Source organism: Hermetia illucens, chromosome 4, assembly GCF_905115235.1.
Source record: "Hermetia illucens chromosome 4, iHerIll2.2.curated.20191125, whole genome shotgun sequence".
Classification (NCBI taxonomy): domain Eukaryota; kingdom Metazoa; phylum Arthropoda; class Insecta; order Diptera; family Stratiomyidae; genus Hermetia; species Hermetia illucens.
In genome coordinates, this window is record NC_051852.1 from 169,615,604 (window position 1) to 169,634,867 (window position 19,264).

At 43.8% G+C, this 19,264-nt stretch overlaps 2 protein-coding genes and 1 non-coding gene across 3 annotated transcripts in view; 1 reads left to right on the plus strand and 2 right to left on the minus strand.

Moving 5' to 3' along the window:
• Nucleotides 1–2,955: 2,955 nt before the first annotated feature.
• Trnak-cuu lies at nucleotides 2,956–3,028 on the minus strand. Its single transcript has one exon. It is a non-coding gene; the product is annotated as a tRNA-Lys (tRNA).
• A 1,713-nt stretch (nucleotides 3,029–4,741) lies between these two features.
• On the plus strand, nucleotides 4,742–8,354 carry LOC119654155 (uncharacterized protein K02A2.6-like). The gene is made up of 2 exons (XM_038059318.1): nucleotides 4,742–5,988; nucleotides 6,089–8,354. Exons 1-2 carry the CDS (start codon nucleotides 4,742–4,744, stop codon nucleotides 8,352–8,354), a joined length of 3,513 nt encoding a protein of 1,170 aa, XP_037915246.1.
• Nucleotides 8,355–9,259: 905 nt separating this feature from the next.
• The window catches only part of LOC119654515, a 118,617-nt gene continuing 108,612 nt past the window's right edge, over nucleotides 9,260–19,264 (minus strand). The window contains exons 5-9 of the mRNA XM_038059953.1: nucleotides 16,021–16,185; nucleotides 15,671–15,953; nucleotides 14,796–15,583; nucleotides 14,486–14,730; nucleotides 9,260–10,353 (exon numbers count right to left, since the gene is read on the minus strand). Of these exons, the coding sequence (XP_037915881.1) occupies nucleotides 9,807–10,353; nucleotides 14,486–14,730; nucleotides 14,796–15,583; nucleotides 15,671–15,953; nucleotides 16,021–16,185 (2,028 nt within the window). The 3' untranslated portion in view covers nucleotides 9,260–9,806. The remainder of the gene's footprint in view (nucleotides 10,354–14,485; nucleotides 14,731–14,795; nucleotides 15,584–15,670; nucleotides 15,954–16,020; nucleotides 16,186–19,264) is intronic.

The window sequence follows — 19,264 nt, forward strand, 5'->3', positions numbered from 1 at the left end:
CGGAAGCTCAGCGCTTCAAGTATAAAAGGTTTTCTGTTCGTGTTTCTGTCGATGTTCATCAATCAACCACTCGTCCTCTAGCAACTTCTCTTTGTTCTTGTTATGGAGACTGCCACGCGAGACATCCAGCTTTATGTAGATTACGTTTTCCTTCTCATAGCAACAATGATCTCGAGCAACTTGTTCAAAAATGCAATGATCGCCTCATGCAATGCGGTCTCAGATTGAATCTGAATAAAACTGAATTTTTGTCGACTAATTCCCATGAAATAGGCACTATCACTGCCAGCGGCAGTGACCTGCCCAGAACTGAGTGATTTAAATATCTCGGGGCAATGCTATCAGCCAATGAAGAACTGTGTTATGAAATTGCTTCACACATTAGCGCCACCTGCACGAAGTGGCGTTCCACAACTGGTGTTTTTTGTGACCGACGTATCAAAGAACGTTTAAAATTTAAAATTTACCGGAATGTCGTCCGCCCTGTCGCCCTGTATGATTGTGAGTGTTGGCTGACTATAAAAGACAATGAGCCGCTTTTCGCGGTAATGGAGACGAAAATGTTGCTTTGAATTAGTGGCATTACATGCTTTCATAACATCTGAAATGAAAATATCCGCGATCGATATAAGGTTGCATCGATCGTGGAAAAATTGTGAGAGAGATGTCCACGGTGGTATGGCCACGTAATTCGCGCTCACTAAAATTCACTTGCCAAAAGTTAGTCTGAACATCGAAGTCGATAGTAAACGAAAAAAAGATCGAACGAAATAACGATGGCTGCATATGCTAGATGCTGTTTTGAAAGCCTCTCGACCGCATCCAGTTCAGGCGTTTGACAGGAAAATGGCGGCAGTGGGATTTGTATCTTAATTTGACATCGGATACCAATTGGCTCAGCTGTGAATGAGTATCTGAGTCAAATTAGTGCTCTAACACGCTTCAAGACTCTGGAGGACCCACCAAAGTGCCCTAATCTTCCGATCCCATCGTGACTATGGGTGCATTTTTAGCTGACCGAGCTTGTTTATTGCCAAATTTATATAAACAGTGAAGAATTGATTATTCGAATGATGATAGCACCGCTAAATGGATCTGTATTCGCCGAAATCGTCATCACCAGCTCTGCGCAGTTGTGTCTCAGCGTTCGCTTCGAGGGGAGATTCTCCTTTATTTCTGGTATTTTTATTATATTTTCATTTTTTCATTCCTTTCTACTTCATTTTTCTATTTTATGAGGTTTGCTTTTGGAATTGTGAATTGGAATTTCAGTTAAATCTTTCTTGATTTGACTCTTCCTCTTCCCCTCCAATATAATGGTCTGAGGATGCCAAGGTAGGGAGGGAACTTCAAAGATCCCGCCTGAGGCAGGAGAACTATCCATTGAGGATATGATTCGTCGTGGAAATTCCCTTTCGATCGCGGCGCTCGGTTCGGAGTTTGACGGCTCTATGCGGGCGGTCGAGTCGTAATTTTTTTTGTTCTTTTGTGTGCATCGGTTAAGGACACACGAAATTTTGTTAAATTACACATAAGGGATTGAAGTTTAAGGACCACCCAACGTTTGTTACGTCAATATAATTTTCCTGGCCGCTTTCGAAGTTTGAATATTCCAATTTGAAATTTAAAATTTGAATCTTCATGCTTTGACCACCAAAGAGAAATTTACAGCGGTGGCTTCCCTACTCTGCTTTGCCGCGCTACATGGTTGGGGAATTGGGTCTTGGGAGGAAGGCGGAAGAAAAAGAACGATGGCCGTTGACAGTGTGGTGAGGTGTTTTGTAAGCGCGAGGTCGCGATCCGAATCTTAATTTCATTGCGATGGTGGTGTTTTGCGTGATTGGATATGCGCTTGGATCGGTTGTTGTATTCTTGTGATGGAAGAATTGAATCTGTGCCAATATCAATGCATGTATGTACTTATGTATGTATGTGATGGCCGTGAACTGGCAAATAATGGGCCCTAATCAGTACTAGCTGCAGGCAGTCCTTCTGTCCTTAGATTGCAACGTCTAAATCTACAGTTCGTTCCAGTTCAATGAGTTGCTGATCATCTGTGGCTTGCGGAACTAAGGTTACTAGAATAAGAATACGACGTAAAAAGAGTCCAAAGACAGTAAAATAAGGATAAGAAAGGATATGTTGTAATGATAGGAGTGGATAGGAAGATCAGGTCGATCATCTTGAGTGGCCGATAACGACCTAGAGGGCAGAGCTATCCCAGAAATCTAAACAAATTGGCTAAGTTGACTGTGAAGGTTCGCCCACAAAGATTGAAGCTCCATCAAAGTGCTCGGTCGACACGTTCCTGCACGCCTCTGTGCTAGCCAGGCTCGGGGATGTGGGGGGGTCCTATGAGCGCTTTGATCCCTCACGCTTCATTACTACAAAATAACGTGTCTATTCCGATGCGTGGGCCCGCACCGGATTCCAAAATAGACATTAAAAGGGACTTCGCGACGGCCTATCGAATGATAAACGGAACGCGAACTAAAATTGGAAAATAGAAAAGAAAAAAAAACGGCTCAACCGCGCGCGTGGAGCCGTAAGTCTCCGGACCCGAGTGCCGCGATCAAGGAGGGGAAGATCCACGACGGATCACCGTCTCAATTATTGCCTCTTCCGCCTCAGATCTTGTATGAGGCGCGGCCCCTGAGGTTCCCACCCTTCCTCGACATCCTCAGGCCAGTTTATCATTTTGAGGATGTCCCTATTAATGTCTATTTTGGAATCCGGTGCGGGCCCACGCATCGGAATAGACACGTTATTTTGTAGTCGTGCAAGAACGTGTTGACCGAGCACTTTGATGGAGCTTCAATCCTTGCGGGCGGACCTTCACGGTCAACTTAGCCAATTTGTTTAGATTTTTGGGATAGCTCTGCCCTCTAGGTCGTTGTCGGCCACTTAGGATGATCGACCTGATCCTCCTACATCCACTCTTATCATTACAAATGGCGCCCAACGTAGGGCCCGAACCCACGACCCTGAGATTAAGAGTCTCATGCTCTACCGACTGAGCTAGCCGGGCTAGCACAGAGGCGTGCAAGAACGTGTCGACCGAGCACTTTGATGGAGCTTCAATCTTTGCGAGCGGATATTCACGGTCAACTTAGCCAATTTGTTTAGATTTTTGGGATAGCTCTGCCCTCTAGGTCGTTGTCGGCCACCTAGGATGATCGACCTGATCCTCCTATATCCACTCATATCATTAGAATGTATTGAAGAAGTATGAGCTATACACGTGCTTCTATTAATGGAAATGAAAAAAAGAAAAAAAATTGCATGAGTAATAGCTTTGCAAGCACATGATCGATTGGAGATCATAGCAATTAGTCGGACTTTAGTCAGATTTTTTAATTCTTAACTCTGTGAAATATTCATAGTAATAAGATTCTACTAAGATGCCTAGTTGTTTAGTTTTTCAAATGTGAAATAGGATCAACGGATCTATCATAATCGTCGAATATGTGTAGGATACTGCAAACTTATGAAAACGCAAAACCCGTTATTAATACAACAACGATTTATTGAAAGTTGGAATATAATTCTTTGTTGGATGGATGCCTGATTTCGACTGAATCAATGCAACCCCTTCACGACACTCATAAAACACTAGCACTAACTATATGTTGGATTCATCTTCATCAACGGCGCAACAATCTCTATTCAGTCTAGGCCTGTCTTAATAAGGAACTCCTGACATTCCGGTTTTGTGCCGAGGTCCACCAATTCGATATCCTTAAGAGCTGTCTGGCGTCCTGGCCTACGTCGTTGTTCCATTTCAGGCAGGATTTGCCTCGTCTTCTTTTTCTACCATAGATATTGCCCTTACAAACTTTTCGGGATGTTGGATTAAGATACAAAAAGAATAGTAGTACTACCATGACGAGGGAGTCTTTAAAAACCCTTTATTAATTTCATATATTTTTTTTTAATTGCAGATAAATCGAACAAAAAAGGTAGATAACATTGAAAATTGTTCGCTGAGAAGATCTAGCCCTTCCGCCCCCCCCCCCCTTAATTTTAAAGTGGCAGGGGGGCGAACGATCCTCCATGAGCATGAAAGGGAGACGGGTGTAACAGTGTGAACTAACCATTAAATGTATAAGTTTACTACAACTGTATTGGGTATACATTCAACTGTCAAATATGTTCTCAAATAAATATGATTCCACAACATACTGGCGACGAGGACGGTCGTGTTTTTCGTTTTTCCGAGCGCGAGTTAAATATGGACGCCACACAGTTTGCCGAATTTTTACGTGTGCAGGCGGAGCAACAAACCGTCATCCTAAAAATTCTTGAAAATTTCGCCACCGTGACGGTTGGTAGAGAAAACATCTCTACAGAGGTAAAAAAACAAAACATCCTAAAAGACTTTAAATGTGAGAAATATGATGGCGTTACAACGGCTAGTGTTTTCGTAGATTATTTTGAAGCCCAGTGCCACATGTGGGAAATCGCGGATGATATAAGTTCGAAAAGAGAATTATTCGTATCATGTCTAAAGCCGGAAACCTATCGTGAACTAAAAATTGCATTTGCGGACGCAAAGAAAAAATTTGAAAACCTGACTTACACGGAAATCGCGGAAAAATTCGTGAAGCTTTTTGAACGGAAAACCACGCGCTTCAAAGCTCTAACGAACTTTTGGAATTGTGTGGGGAAAAAAGATGAGTCATTCGAATCTTACGCGAACAGGCTAAAAGACATAAGTCGCGATTGTGGCTACGACGGCGACATGCTAGAACGTCAATTACGTGATCGGTTTGCAACGGGTCTCAACCATCCCCGACTTGAAGTGGAATTGAAACAAAGGTGGCCAGAGCTAAAAACATTCGATGATATTGAAGGCATAGAAAACGAAGTGTCGTTCGCGGAAGTTTTCAAAATAGCGCTATCAAGAGAGTTGGCGGAAAAAGACATTGTAGAAAGTGAATGCGCGGAAGTGAAAAAGATAGTAAAACGTCGTTCGAAAATCGGTAAGCGGATCCGAATTTTGTCGGAAGAACAATGTTTAAGATGTGGTGCGCGCGAAAAACATTCAAAAGACAACTGCAAGGCGGTGAATCACAATTGTGAAGCGTGTGGCAAACGTGGACATTACGGGTCGTGCTGTATAAGAAAAGGCAGAGCTAAATTGATCGCGAGAGACAAAAAGAAACAACAGCGTATTTACAACGTAAAAAATAGTGATACATCTATTTCGAGTTGTGAGCAAGTTTTTAAAGTAATGAGTGCCATTGCTAAGAAAAGAAACATTGACGTTAAGATAAACGGTGTCACGTGTACGATGGATTGGGATCCGGGCGCGTCAGTTTCCATTATAAGTACAGATTTTTGGAAACAGATCGGATCACCAACGCTTAAAGGGAAGCCAAAACTACGGGCTTATGGCAATTTCGATTTACCTTGCCAAGGGGAAGCTACAGTGACAGTGACGCTGAACAAGCGACCGCGATCTTTGAAAGTAGTCGTGGTGGACAACGCGAATCCAATGTTATTTGGCTTAGAGTGGAATGAAGCCTTCAATTTGCCACTGCCCGAACCAGTGTACAACGTAGATCGTGTCAACAACCACGTGCAGCCGACAACGATACCACTGCATCAGAAGTTAAATGACATATTGGAAGAGAACAAGCAGCTATTCGAAGAAGGACTGGGAAAAATAAATAACTACCAAGTTAAAATTCACGTAAAGGAAACAGCAACACCAATACATATTCCAGCCAGGCCAGTCCGATTCGGAATTCAAAAAAGCGTGGAATTCGAACTTGAAAGGTTACAGCAGCTTGGAATTATCTCACCTGTTGACCCCAACGAAACACCGATCGAATGGGCAACACCCACTGTCAACGTGGTTAAACGAAACGGAAATATACGTATTTGTGGTGATTTTCGTGTTACACTGAATCCAGCACTAGTAACAATACGACATCCAGTACCAACATTCGAAAACATCCGTCAGCAGCGTGCCAAGGGTGAGAAGTACACGAAATTAGATCTACGCGATGCCTATCTACAATTCGAGATTAGTCCAGAGTCAAGAAAATACCTAATCATATCCACACAAAAAGGGTATTTTCAGTATAATGACTCCTGGTATATCGAGTGCACCCGGAACATTTCAAAATTATATGGAAAATCTACTTGCTGGCATACCCAACGTTGCAATCTACTTCGACGACATAGGCATTACAGGTCCAGATGAAGATAGCCATCTAAGATCATTAAGAGAAGTTTTTAAACGTCTGCGTGAAGCTGGTTTTCGTATCGAAAAGAACAAATGTAGCTTTTTTCAAGACAGTATCGACTATTTGGGCCATCAATTCAACCGAAAAGGGATCTATCCAGTGGAAGACAAGCTGATAGCAATCAAAAATGCTGCAATACCCACTAACAAGAAGGAGTTACGATCCTTTCTGGGATTGGTCAATTTTTACGAAAAATTCATACCCAACTTACATGGAGCATGTTCCGAACTACATGCATTAACAGCTAGCGCCCGTCATCTAACTCCTTACGATCACACAAAACCGCTTTATTTGGCAACAGACGCATCCGATGTAGGCCTTGGTGCTGTTTTATATCATCAGGACGAGGCTAACAACGAGTTAACTATCGCCTACGCGTCACGAAAATTCAACGAAGCAGAACAAAAATACGCTACCATTGACAAGGAGGCATTAGCAATATTTTTCGCCGTGAAGAAATTTGATCCATATTTACGTGGGACAAAGTTTACATTAATTACGGATCACAAGCCGCTTCAACACCTGTTGGGAGACAAACGAAATTTGCAAAAAATCGTAAACAACCGTCTGACGAGATGGGCACTAATGTTAGGTGCATACAATTACGATATACAGTATCGTCAAGGCAAATACAATATTCTAGCTGATTGCTTATCACGCTTACCAAACGCACATGAAGCAATTTCGGAGGAAGCGCAGAAGATTCATAAAATTTATGCGGTAATTCAAACACGGAAGCTTGATGATATTGTACTAACAGAACAGGAACTTAGGAAGCAGACGAAACATAACCTAATATTACGACGAGTAATTGAGTTAATTGAGCGTCACTGGCCAGACACGAAGTGTATCAACAACGAGCTGAAACCATACTACGACAAACGGGAGGAACTATCATACGAAAACGGTATTTTGATGTGGCAAGGACGAATTATCGTGCCCGATAATCTTCAAGAAGTAACATTGAGGCATCTTCATAGAGGGCATCCAGGCATTGGCTCTATGCGTGCGTCAGCGAGGTACTATGTATGGTGGCCGAACATCGACAAGGACGTGGAACATACAGTGAAATCATGGATGGCATGTCAACGGCAACGCCCAAAACAATCTGAACTGCCAATCTACTTTTGGTCCCTGCCAGAGCATTGTTGGCAACGACTGCATGTGGACTTTGCAGGTCCCTTCGAAGGAAAAATGTGGATTGTGCTTGTTGATGCTTTATCAAAGTGGGTAGAAGCAGATGTACTTTATGCTGCCACCACAAGAACTTTGTGCGAATTCCTAGAGGAGAAGTTTATAACATTTGGTTATCCGGAAATTATCGTGTCGGATAATGGTAGTCAATTTACGTCAGAAGAGTTTCGAAATTATTGTCAAAGTCATGGAATAAAACATGTAACGTCTTCACCGTACCATCCGAAAACCAACGGACTAGCCGAACGATTCGTACGAACATTCAAGGAGCGTATGAAAGCCAGTGAATATGATGGTTTATCACAACGTCAGTGCTTGCGCACATTTCTATTTACATATCGAAACACACCACACTCCTTTACAGGGAAGGCACCATCTGAATTTTTGCTAGGTCGACGCCTGCGAACTTTATTTGACAATCTGAAGCCTAATGTACGGCGAGAGTTGCATTTTAAACATGTAAAACAAAATCTTCAAGCAGAGCAGTCTAACAGAGAGTTCCAACCAGCACAACCAGTATTCGTAAAGACAGACATCGAGAAAATGTGGGAACCAGCCAACATAGTCGAAAGAACAAATCGATATTCCTACCGTGTTCGAACAAAGGACGGTGTAGAAAGAAGACGACATGCAGATCATATCCGAGAACGGAGGGTAATACCACCATCAATCGACTTCCGGGATGTTTCAGATTTTAAGCGAAACAGTTTCCATTACCAATCTGCAAGCCCGACAGCAAATGATGAACAGGAACATCAGCAGTCTATGCAGCCCGCTATACCGTCGCATGAAAACGGAAACATGAGTGAACAAGGACAACACACCGAAGCACAACAAATTGAACATCCAGTACGGCGAAGCCAACGGCTAAGAAATCGACCCAAGAGACTAGTCGAAGAGATGTAAAATTACTGAAGGAAGGAGAAATGTAACAGTGTGAACTAACCATTAAATGTATAAGTTTACTACAACTGTATTGGGTATACATTCAACTGTCAAATATGTTTTCAAATAAATATGATTCCACAACAACGGGGGCCACTTGTCGCGTAGATGTCCGAATCGGCTCAGAGCTGATCCTTACCCGTCCATTCCTCCCGCGTGATATTTTTTTTGTGAGTTAGTCCTTTTACTTATAAGGCCGTTTGGCATTTTCGGTGATATCACTACCCCTCAAGATTTTACGTCTCTAATAGACTAGTTTACCGCGGATGGGTTTAGTGGCGCGCGATAGAATCTCTGTGTCCTGACAGGGAGATAATATGTGAAAACCAAAAACCCCGGCCCACATCCGCCGAACTGCTAGCATTCGAGTTAGCTCCAGCACGTGCCGTCCGGTTCTATATATTATCTCGCGCAGTCGGTGTTCACGCCTGGCAAACCTTTTATTGGATTTTGGTTGATTGACAACCTTGGTAACAATTCCGGTGCCAAAGTGATGCAACGCTGAACTTTTATCGTAACATTGTTGGCGCCCAAGCTGGGGCTAAAGGTGTTGCGTACGTAACACATTCCTGAGCTTGGCCAGCATAGGACTAGCTAACCCGTGTTGACGGAGCACTTCGGTGGAGTTTCAGTATTTGTAGGCGGACCTTTACAGACAATAACGCCAACTTTCTTTTGTTTTGTTTTTAGGTTTTGGGGTAGCTCTCTGCTCTTGGTCGTCTCTGGCCACTCAGAAAGGTCTTGAGGCCATCCACATTTTGTCGTTACAATTGGGTTATTTTTTGAAAAAAGGGGAAAGGGTGGAGAATATGCTAAAGTATAGCAAACCTATCACAGGAAAGGCAACAATTTCAAAAGGAAGCGAATCAATCTTTGTTTGTTTTGTTTTATTTAAATAAATTTCAAATATACGCGAATCAACACTATAACTTGCATTCTACAGGCATTCATCCTACATCTTTACTCTTAGATTAATACATTGAAATATAATAAACACGTTATAGAATTCAAATAAAATACAAATACATTACAATAATAGTCATTTCTAAAATAAGATAAGATAGGAAAACTAGTTTCTAGGTGTGTTTTGGAAGCGGGAATTCTTAATCGTATTTCATGCCCAGCTGAACACTTACTATTATGGACGGGATATGATTGCAGTAGTTACAGTATAAGTCAAGGATTGTATTTTATTTGCAAATATATGTATGTGCAGGTCTAGATCTATATTTAGTAATCTAATTCGGGTCTGATTCCTTACCGGACACACGTCAGCTATGGCATCGCTGGGCGATACGTGAAATACTTTCTAGTTCGTGTCTGATAACGTTTCTGAACCCTACGAATTAGATTCCTGTCGTTGAGTGCATTTCTTTACATAGAATCTACAGCTAGTAATATAATTTGATTGAATCAAATCACAGAAGTGCTTTCATTACTGTCCGGGGATGTTGGGTTCCGCGCCATTGCATTGCTCTCGCCCAGTGGAGCAGCATTCAAAACCAAGTTCTCTACTGATCTAGATGTAGTTTTCTTGCTATGTCGCAAAGATGATGATTTGAGAATGTTGTCCATGGTTGTTATAGCGGAAGCACTACGTTCGTGCCTTGGATGATGGTGGGAGGAAGAACGTAAGACTTGGGCCACGTCAAATGCAGTGAACGTTTGGGTGTTTCGTCTACTACTAGCGGAAGTGGCTGTACTCGTGCTCCTGCGATGGCCCGATCGCTGAGATGTTCTGCGCTCTAGGGAGAGAGTTCGATTTGTATGGCTGTTGTAAAGAGCCCGTGGGCCCATGCTTTGTTGCGTCGACTGGCATTCATCACCCGAAGGATTGGTGAGAACGGTGGAGTATTCAGGCGGAAGACTAGAATCATGAGGCGGGGAAGATGCAGCTGATGCATTAGCATGTGATGTTGTTGTGATGGATGGTCGTGGACGACTCGGTTCTCCTAAAATCCTATGAAGCAAACGTTAAAGGAATCATTAATACACACGAAATCTAAGCTAAACGTAATATTGTTTTCTGCAATGCACAAATAACAAGTTTGAATAATGTAAACATAACTACAACTGTCGATTTGATATTAAAAAGGGGAAAAGACATGCCCGGATTTTATCCACAATCAAACGGTCGTTCGTCAATTTTATTATTATATAGGCTACAGAATCGTCCGTTCTCCTGTAGAAGATCAAACAGTTTTCGGAAGATTTTCCTTTCGAACGTAGCTAAGCGTTCTGGAGTGAAGCCTATTTGATGTGAACTGATGCTATTCCGACCTAGCAAGATAGTGGATAATATCTTATAAATGGTAATCAGCAACGTGATACAGATAATGCCTCGCTACCGAATGGTAGCGAATGTCAGACATTGATTCGTTCTCTCGAATAATAAGCATAAGCTGACCCGTTTGGCATAGTCGGTCGCTCCCATATTTATCCAGTCCCGCTGTAATTCCATCGGCTCATCGTGACTTATCATTCTTAAGCCAATGAATTGCATAGGCCGTTACATCCATGCTTGTTTGCAGCACGCCATAAATTTGAAATTCCGAACAAGAATGTCAAATGGAGGCATTAATTTTGTCAGTTTAGACGTTCGGCATTAACCTTGTCAGGGCTATACCCGCCGTGCATCCCTTGTGGAAGCATATTGCAAGTGTTGCTTAAGACTCGTATATATCATTACTCCCAGGTATTGGATGCTCCGTTTGGAAGTGATGTTGTGATTGCCGATTCTAATTCGGGCGTAACTTCGCTTCCGACGCTTAGGGAGACAATGTGTTCCTTGGGTCGCGTCCCTTCTCGCAGGTAGCTATCGACAATAGCTGAGAGATACGTGGGAACACCAATCGTTGCCAGACACTTTCGTACAAAATTCCAATTGGCCGATTTGAGTGCATTTCTGACGTCCAGGGTCACCATCACGCAACATTTGCTGGTATTGCTCCTTCCGTAAATTGCATTTTCGGCCAAGTCAGTAACCACTTTCATGGTATACATGGCTGATCTGGTTTTACGAACCCATACTGCCGATCTGAAAGGCTTGCGTGGCTCCAGATGATCGGGAGTAATCTGTTGTCAATTACCCGCTTCAACGTTTTCCCCATAGTGTCTAGAAGACATATGGGTCTATAAGACGGTTCAGCTGGAGGTTTACCAGCCTTAGACAGTACCAGCTTCTGCCGCTTCCATGCTACAGAGAATATCCCCTCGGACATGCATGCTTTGAACAATTCAGCGAACAGGTCCGGTCTGAATTTTACGGCGAGCTTAAGGGCTTTGCTCGGTATGCCGTCCAGGCCCGGAATTTTGTTCTCACCTATTCTGCCGCAGATATCCAACAGCTTACAATTCGGTCTTGAATGAAGTGCTCTAACACACTTCAAGGCCTTGATCCAATATGGATTGTTGCGCCAACGATTATTATTATTACAATTCTATAGGTGCTCTCCCACGGATTTACATTCGCTTCCGAGCAGAGCTCCTTAAATATTCTCTCTTGCTCCGCTGGATGGCAAACTTGAGGTTTTTGCGGGCTACCTTGTAAACATGCCTTTTTTGTCCCTGATCACTCCTAAATACCGTCCTCTGAGCCGTTCGTCTGGCTCGGTGGCAGACTGGTCGAAGGCTGGCCAGTTCACTATTCCACCAGTAGTTGGGTATTCTACTGGGGAATGAGCACCTCCTAGGCATGGACGCGTCACATGCTTTTGCGATGCCTTGTATGACATGGGGAGCTCTCTCCGTGGACCGCCTGCCTTACTAGGTTGGCCTAGTTACACTTTCCCCGTGTAGTCCTCGCTAACTTGCCAGGACACACCACGTCCCAGTGCAGCGCTACCAAAGGTCAAGTCAGGTCTACGATTAAAGAAAACCCCCCTTTGCGAAAAGTGCTTGCATCACCTTCATTAATCAGAACTAAATCCAACTGGCCAAAAGCCTCCAGCTCCTGGCGCTACTCTCCCTGCTTCCCCACTCGAGGGCACAACCGTTGAAGTCACCGGCAATCATTTTGTCCAACATGTCTTCAAAAATTTAGACAATATTAGACTGAGTGGGGCGTAGTAGCTGTACACGTACACATCCCTTATTTTCGTCCACACGAAACCACTGGCCGACTGATTCATGGAGCATTGTATAGCTTGGCGACTGCACGCCTATATTGTGTGTGACTCATACAAGTATGTCTTCAGCGACCTTGCAGCAATTGAAGTTGATTTGAATAATCCTCATTTTTTCATTGCAGTCTTCCATAATTCTGGCAACATGCCGGTTAACCCTTCCTTCCTTTCCTTCGCACAATAGGCATTTGGGGTCCCTATTGCACACCTTGGCAATATGGCCTTAAAATGAAAGATAGTTTTCCTTTTTATTAGCTAAAAGTATTTGGTAATATATACCAATACATATTTTGGGGACCAACTGTCCCCTTCTTCAGTGTTATAGGCACTTGAAAATCTCTTTAATGAAACCTGCTCTCGCAGGCGGCAGACAACCCATCCAATTCGAAACTTTCCGGCCGACAATAATTTCTGCGCTGCCTGCACAAGTAGCATTATGGCGGTTTGAGTATCACCATAGGCTTTTCTCAAGCTAACCATGGATTCTTCTTCCAGTTCCTCCAACCTAGATTGTTCTTTTAAGGCAGCGCATACTTCTTCTCTGGATGTCACTTCGTAAAGATCCTTGCACTGTCTGTAGATCTCATACTTTTAGGCCCAAACTGTAATATTCTCCCCAAGCGAGAGTACTTCAGTTGGGTGCGAAAGCCTTTGTCAAAGCTGAATTTTTTCAACTCAAACATGAGAACGCCTTTTTGGATCGTTCGGATCTTGCTGAAATTTCCACCCAGCTCTTTTAGGTCGAGGTCGGATTTAACATTTTTTAGAATTTGCGCGTATGACAAATTTCCCTTACTCGAGGTAACAATTTCCTCTGAGCGAATTTACACTTTTGTTTTCTTCTTTGCCTTTTTATTAACGACCTTCGTCCATCCATCATTTTCGTTGCCCTTGGGTTTCTCTTCGATTGTTGACACTCGCACTTGGGCACAGGTCTTTTCACTTTCCGTACTGTTAGTTGCGTTCTTGGAAACTGCAGGTGTACTTTTTTCCTCTTAGGCGACTGCTGATTCCCTAGAAGATCACTGTCTTTCCCCCAGACTATTCGCTTGTGACATTGTTAGAAAGGCAGGTTTCGGCTTTTCCTTGGGACCTCTTTCCCCTTCTTGTGACCTATTATAGAGGACCCTAATGGTTCTCACCATGTTTTTAATAGCTTGGTGCAGGTTGTGCTTGTCCTTGATGAACTCGGACAGTTAAACTATTTTTGCTCCAAGCTGCTTGAAAGGTAGTTCCTCCGGGTCAAGGCCTAATGCACCTTCACTCGTAGCATTTAACGTGCTTTCTTTGGCATTGGTGGAGATCGAAGAATCGAGGAGCTTCTCCTGAATGGGTCAATTTCTTGGTCTAGAAGTACCTTCTGTGGTCGTCCTTCTTGGACAAATGCGGTGGGGGTCGAAACCGCTTTAGGGATATTTACGACCGGGAGCCTGCTTGCTCACTGCCAAAGGCCGCCGGTACTGGGTTCCGAATACGTGCACAGTAAGTTTCCTCCTTCTCTCTTCTTCCATGTTGGTTTTATTTTCTGGGTATCCTTTCCATGAAATTACATGAACACATATATACACATCAATAGGTATGCTCCAATTCGCAAGCCGGGGTTGCACCTAATGGGTGATCTGGCAACTCCTCACAGGCCCGTCCGTCTGTCACACCTTATATCTCAGAAACGGTTACTCGTATTTGTACGAAATTTGGTAGGAAAGTAGGACCTGTGAATTACATTGCATGCAGGGAGCAACATAGTTCCACGTTGAGTTTAAGGGCGGTCCCCCTACATGCAAAAGGGGGATGTATACTTTTTTCACCGAGTATAGTCGTGTAGGGTATCAAATGAAAGGCCTCGACTGGTGCCAAGAATCTAGCCCACATTCCCAGATTCGTAAGCAAAGCGATATGAAAGTACATATCCACCATCCATTTGTGGCAAAATCTCAAAGTCAGAACATTGACAACAATTAAACTTACCGTCGGACACTTCTTCTGATGCTTTGTCTTAGCATTTTAGCCAGGCGTGCACCAGTAGCCGTTGTATACGACGGCGGAGGTGTGTACTTAGGTGGGGCATCGTCTTGGATTTGTTGTGCTTCGATATTCGTTACTGTCAGTCCTAAAGTGCTTTGCTGCTGACTCGTCAGTCTTTCTATATGTGGTCGATTTCTTCGTCGCTCTTGACTTGGTGTCATTGATGGCCGATATAAAAGTTGAATACGCTAAAATTAAAAACAATTAAATAGTTTCCATATATTCCACATATTCACTGGTGGCAACAAATTACGTCGAATATATCAGGTGGTCCATTGCTCAGATATCTATAAATTTGGATGATGGCAGTTACTGGAACTATGAGCAAGAATCCGATCTGTATCAATCCACCAACTTTCCGACTCCAAAGTGAGAAGTACGATTTTCCCCGCCAATTAAATAGTTGACTGGATAAAGTTATTTTATACTGTATGATGGCCAAGGTCACTAGTCCTATTGGCAGTAATACATTCCAAGAGAGTGCCAAGAAAGCAGACATTGAACTGGCCATCCTTAAATCATTCACCAATAGATCTCCGTTGTATGGGCGTCCGCGAATTAAAAACACACCAAAGATTTGAGCAGTCCACAAGATTAGTAGGAACCAGGCGCCTCCAATAATATAGTCCAAATAATGCATAATGGACATTCCCATTTCAGTTGCGAACGGTATGCCAAGCAAGAGTCCAACTACACAGCTTAGGAGAACAGAACTTGTCGAATTGCCCAAAATGCTGGATATAGGTTTCCACATAGCACACATTTGTCCTAGGCCGAATATGAGGAACATCAAATAGGTCATTAGGGTCCAGACCGGCGAAATATATTCTTGGGTTGCAACGGCTACCGTGGCGGGGAACAGTTCAGTGATCAGTCGTAAAGCCTGGAAGCCGCTTTCGCGAAAGGGTGGGGATGTTGTTCTGCGATAGTATTCTCCAATTACTGATGAGTAGTGTGGCGCCCATTTGGCTGGTACACCAATTCGGTCTGGTGGCACTGGGACTTGTAAGGAGTAAAGAAAAGTGTAGGTGTCTGTGTATTCTGGAAGTAAATGTGAATGGCAAGTTGTCCGTGTGAATATTTTAAAAAATGAATAAACCCAACACCGAGACAAAATTGAGATCTTACCAAAAGATCCTGGCAAATAGATGTAATTGTTATTTTGCAATATTTGTATGCACGCATATCCAAACAACGCTGCTATTGATAATCCGAATAACGTTAATAGCACCACTATAATAGCGTCTCGTCGTAGAATGGTTTTTCCTTCGCTTTTCTCTGCTGATTTGGCCGACATCGCTATAACGGATGGACCCAGTAGCCCCCATGTCAAAAAGATTTCTTGGGCCGCTGCAATCCAACTCTTCGAATTGACCAAAAAATCTTCAAAATCGTTGGCAGAAAATATATGCTGGAATAGAAGTAAAAAAAAAAAACATTTTGAATTGAATTAGGCGCTTTCAACTCAGTTCTCTTACCTGCACGGTTGAGAAGTCCACGAGGTATAAAAATTTACAGCAAATCACTATGAAAATGACTAGGGGCAATAATGTTAAACCTAGCACAACCTTCCCAAATGATTTAAGGCCTTTGCACAAAAATAAGAATATTGCGATCCATATAACGGCTACATTGAAGGCAATCTGTAAAAAAATGGGTATTGGTTTTAGTTGTTTACTGAATTAAAGTTTAATAAAAGTGTAAGATGTGTATGATGCACCTCATGCAGAATTAAGTTGGTATGTAATCCGGGACTTCATTTTTGACGAAATGTTCGTGGATTAAACAACTTCGACAAATATTTACAAGAAACAATTTACAATATAATAACAATGGATGCCCCCTCTGAGTGAAGCTGAGCTTTTAAATCGGACTTTCCTCTTTCCTTCCTTCCATCATTTTGTTGAATCGCTTTAGCTTTTCGTTTTCGAAGTGATATTGCTGTTGGTCTCCCTAATGTGTTGCATATCCTTGATGAGTCTTACGATTCTACAAGATAAGCGAGTGGCACCCTTCAGTTGATATACAGGGTGTATACTGTTTCCAGCAATCTAGGTGAGGTAGATCCCGACCTAAAAGATCTGAGCGGAAATGTGAACAGAATCCGAAGAACCCCGAAAGGGGATCTCATGTTCGAGCTGAAAAGATCCAGCGTGGGCAAAACTGATGACTTTCGCACTCAAGTGAAAAACTCACTTGGGGAGAATGCCGCAGTGCGTGCCCAAAAACATGAGATCTACATACAATGTAAGGATCTCGATGAAGTTACATCGAAAGGAGAAATTTGCACTGCTCTGAAGGAGCAATTCAAGTTGAAAGAACTTACAGAGGAGTCTGTTGTCGGTCTATGGGAAGCCTATGGTGGCACTCAAACGGCCACCATACGAGTACCAGTGGAGGCAGCGTAGATGTCGTTAGCTGCCGGAAGGGTTCGGATTGGATGGGTTGTCTGCCGTTTAAGGGAGCAAACTTCACTAAAGAGGTGCTTTAAATGCCTCATGTTTGGGCACTTTGCGAAGGCATGCACCAGCAGCATTGATCGGTCCGATCGATGCAGAAGGTGTGGGGAGAAAGGCCATATTGCCAGAGAGTGCAATAGGGACCCCAAATGCCTATTGTACGAAGCAAAAGAGGGACAGAATAACCGGCATATTGCCGGAAGTGGCAAATGTCCGGAATTTAGGAAGGCGCTCACTGCAATGAGAAAATGAGATTTATTCAAATAAACCTCAATCATTGCAGGGTCGCTCAGGATTTACTTGAGCAGACCACGTTCGAATCTAAGATGGAAGTTGCCATCATAAGTGAACCGTATAGAAATCGTCACGGTGGCGTATGGGTCACAGATTCGACTGGTGGAGCGGCAATATGGGCTTGTGGTTGACAGGCCATACAATGTACTGCAAGTCAGGCAGCCAGGGCTTTGTGTGGGCGAAAATAAGTGGTGTATATGTATACAGCTGCTACGCCCCGCCAAGTTTGACACTGCCTGAATTCGAGCAAATGCTTGATAATCTTGTTCTCGACGCAAGGGGACAAAGTCCAAAGGTGATTGCTGGTGATTTCAATGCTTGGGCCCTAGAGTGGGGTAGCAGAGAATCAAATGCTAAGGGGCGCAGTCTATTAGAGGCTTTTGCGCAGATGGATATGGTTTTGGCTAACGAAGGTGCTGTAAACACCTTTCAGAAAGGGGGGTCAGGCTCAGTTGTAGACCTGACCTTTATCAGCCCTTCCCTAGCGCGTGGTATGTCCTGGTGCGTCAGCGAACGCTACACCCACAGCGATCACCAAGCAATCTTCTTTGAGACATGTGTCGAGCCATAGGGCAAAGAGCTATCATGCCTGAAACCGAAAAAGGTTTCAGGCTGGTTTGCAAAATCTTTGGATGAGCAGACCTTCATACAGGTGTGGTTAGATCAACCTGATAAAGCAGGCGCCTCTACGGAAAGAGCCGTCCATCTGGCTCAATGCATCGCGAAAGCATGTAACGCGTCTATGCCTAGGAGGTGCTCATTCCCCAGTAGAAGACCAAACTACTGGTGGAATGATGAACTGACCGGTCTTCGATCAGCCTGCCACCGAGCCAGAAGAGCGGCTCAGAGGGCGGTAGGTAGAGTCGATCAGGGGCAGAAAGAGTGCGCCTATAAGGCAGCCCGCAAAACCCTCAAGCTCGCCATCCAGCGAAGCAAGGCGAAATGCTTTAAGGAGCTCTGCTCAGAGTGGGGGAGTACTTATAGAATAGTGATGAGACGATTCAGTGGCCGCTCCTCTCCGCAGATCACGTGTCCCACCCTCTTGTTGAAAATCATCCAGGGGTTATTCCCCCAGCAAGAGGAGAGCACCGACATATTCCAACCACCTCTGAATGTGACGGCAATTCCTCCAGTCACCAGAGACGAACTGCTGGAGATCTGCGGTAGAATAGGAGACAATAAAGCGCCGGGCCTGGACGGAGTACCGAATAAGGCCCTTAAGCTTCCCGTGAAATCCAGGCCGGACATGTTCGCTGAGTTGTTCGAAGCATGCATGTCCGAAGGAATATTTCCGGCGGCTTGGAAGCGACAGAAGTTGGTACTTCTGCCTAAACCAGGTAAACCTCCAAGTGAACCATCGTCATACCGACCCATATGTCTTTTGGATATGGTGGGGAAAATGTTGGAGCGGGTAATCTATAATAGATTACTCCCGATTGTTGAGAGCCAAGGCGGCCTTTCAGATCGGCAGTATGGGTTCCGAAAAGCCAGATCAACCATTGATGCCATCAAATTGGTTACTGGCTTGGCCGAAGATGCAATTCACGGAAAGGGTAGTACTAGCAAATATTGCGTGGTAGTAACCCTGGACGTGAAAAATGCATTCAATTCGGTCAATTGGAATGGAATACGCAAATCCCTAGCGAAGGTTGGTATTCCCGCCTATCTCGCTGCTATCGTCGATAGTTACTTAACTGAAAGGAGGCTCTGGTATGACACTGATGACGGACCCTAGGAGTATGTTGTTTCCGCCGGTGTCCCACAGGGCTCCGTATTGGGCCCACTACTGTGGAACATCATGTACAACGATGTACTTAATCTTCCCCTTCCGGAGGAAGCCATAGTGGTGGGTTACGCTGATGACATAGCACTGGTTGTTGTCGCAAAGCATCTCGAAGATGCTGAGTTATACTCAAGTGAGGCAATCAGTGCTGTCAAATGCTGGTTGGAGAGCTCTGGTTTGATGCTT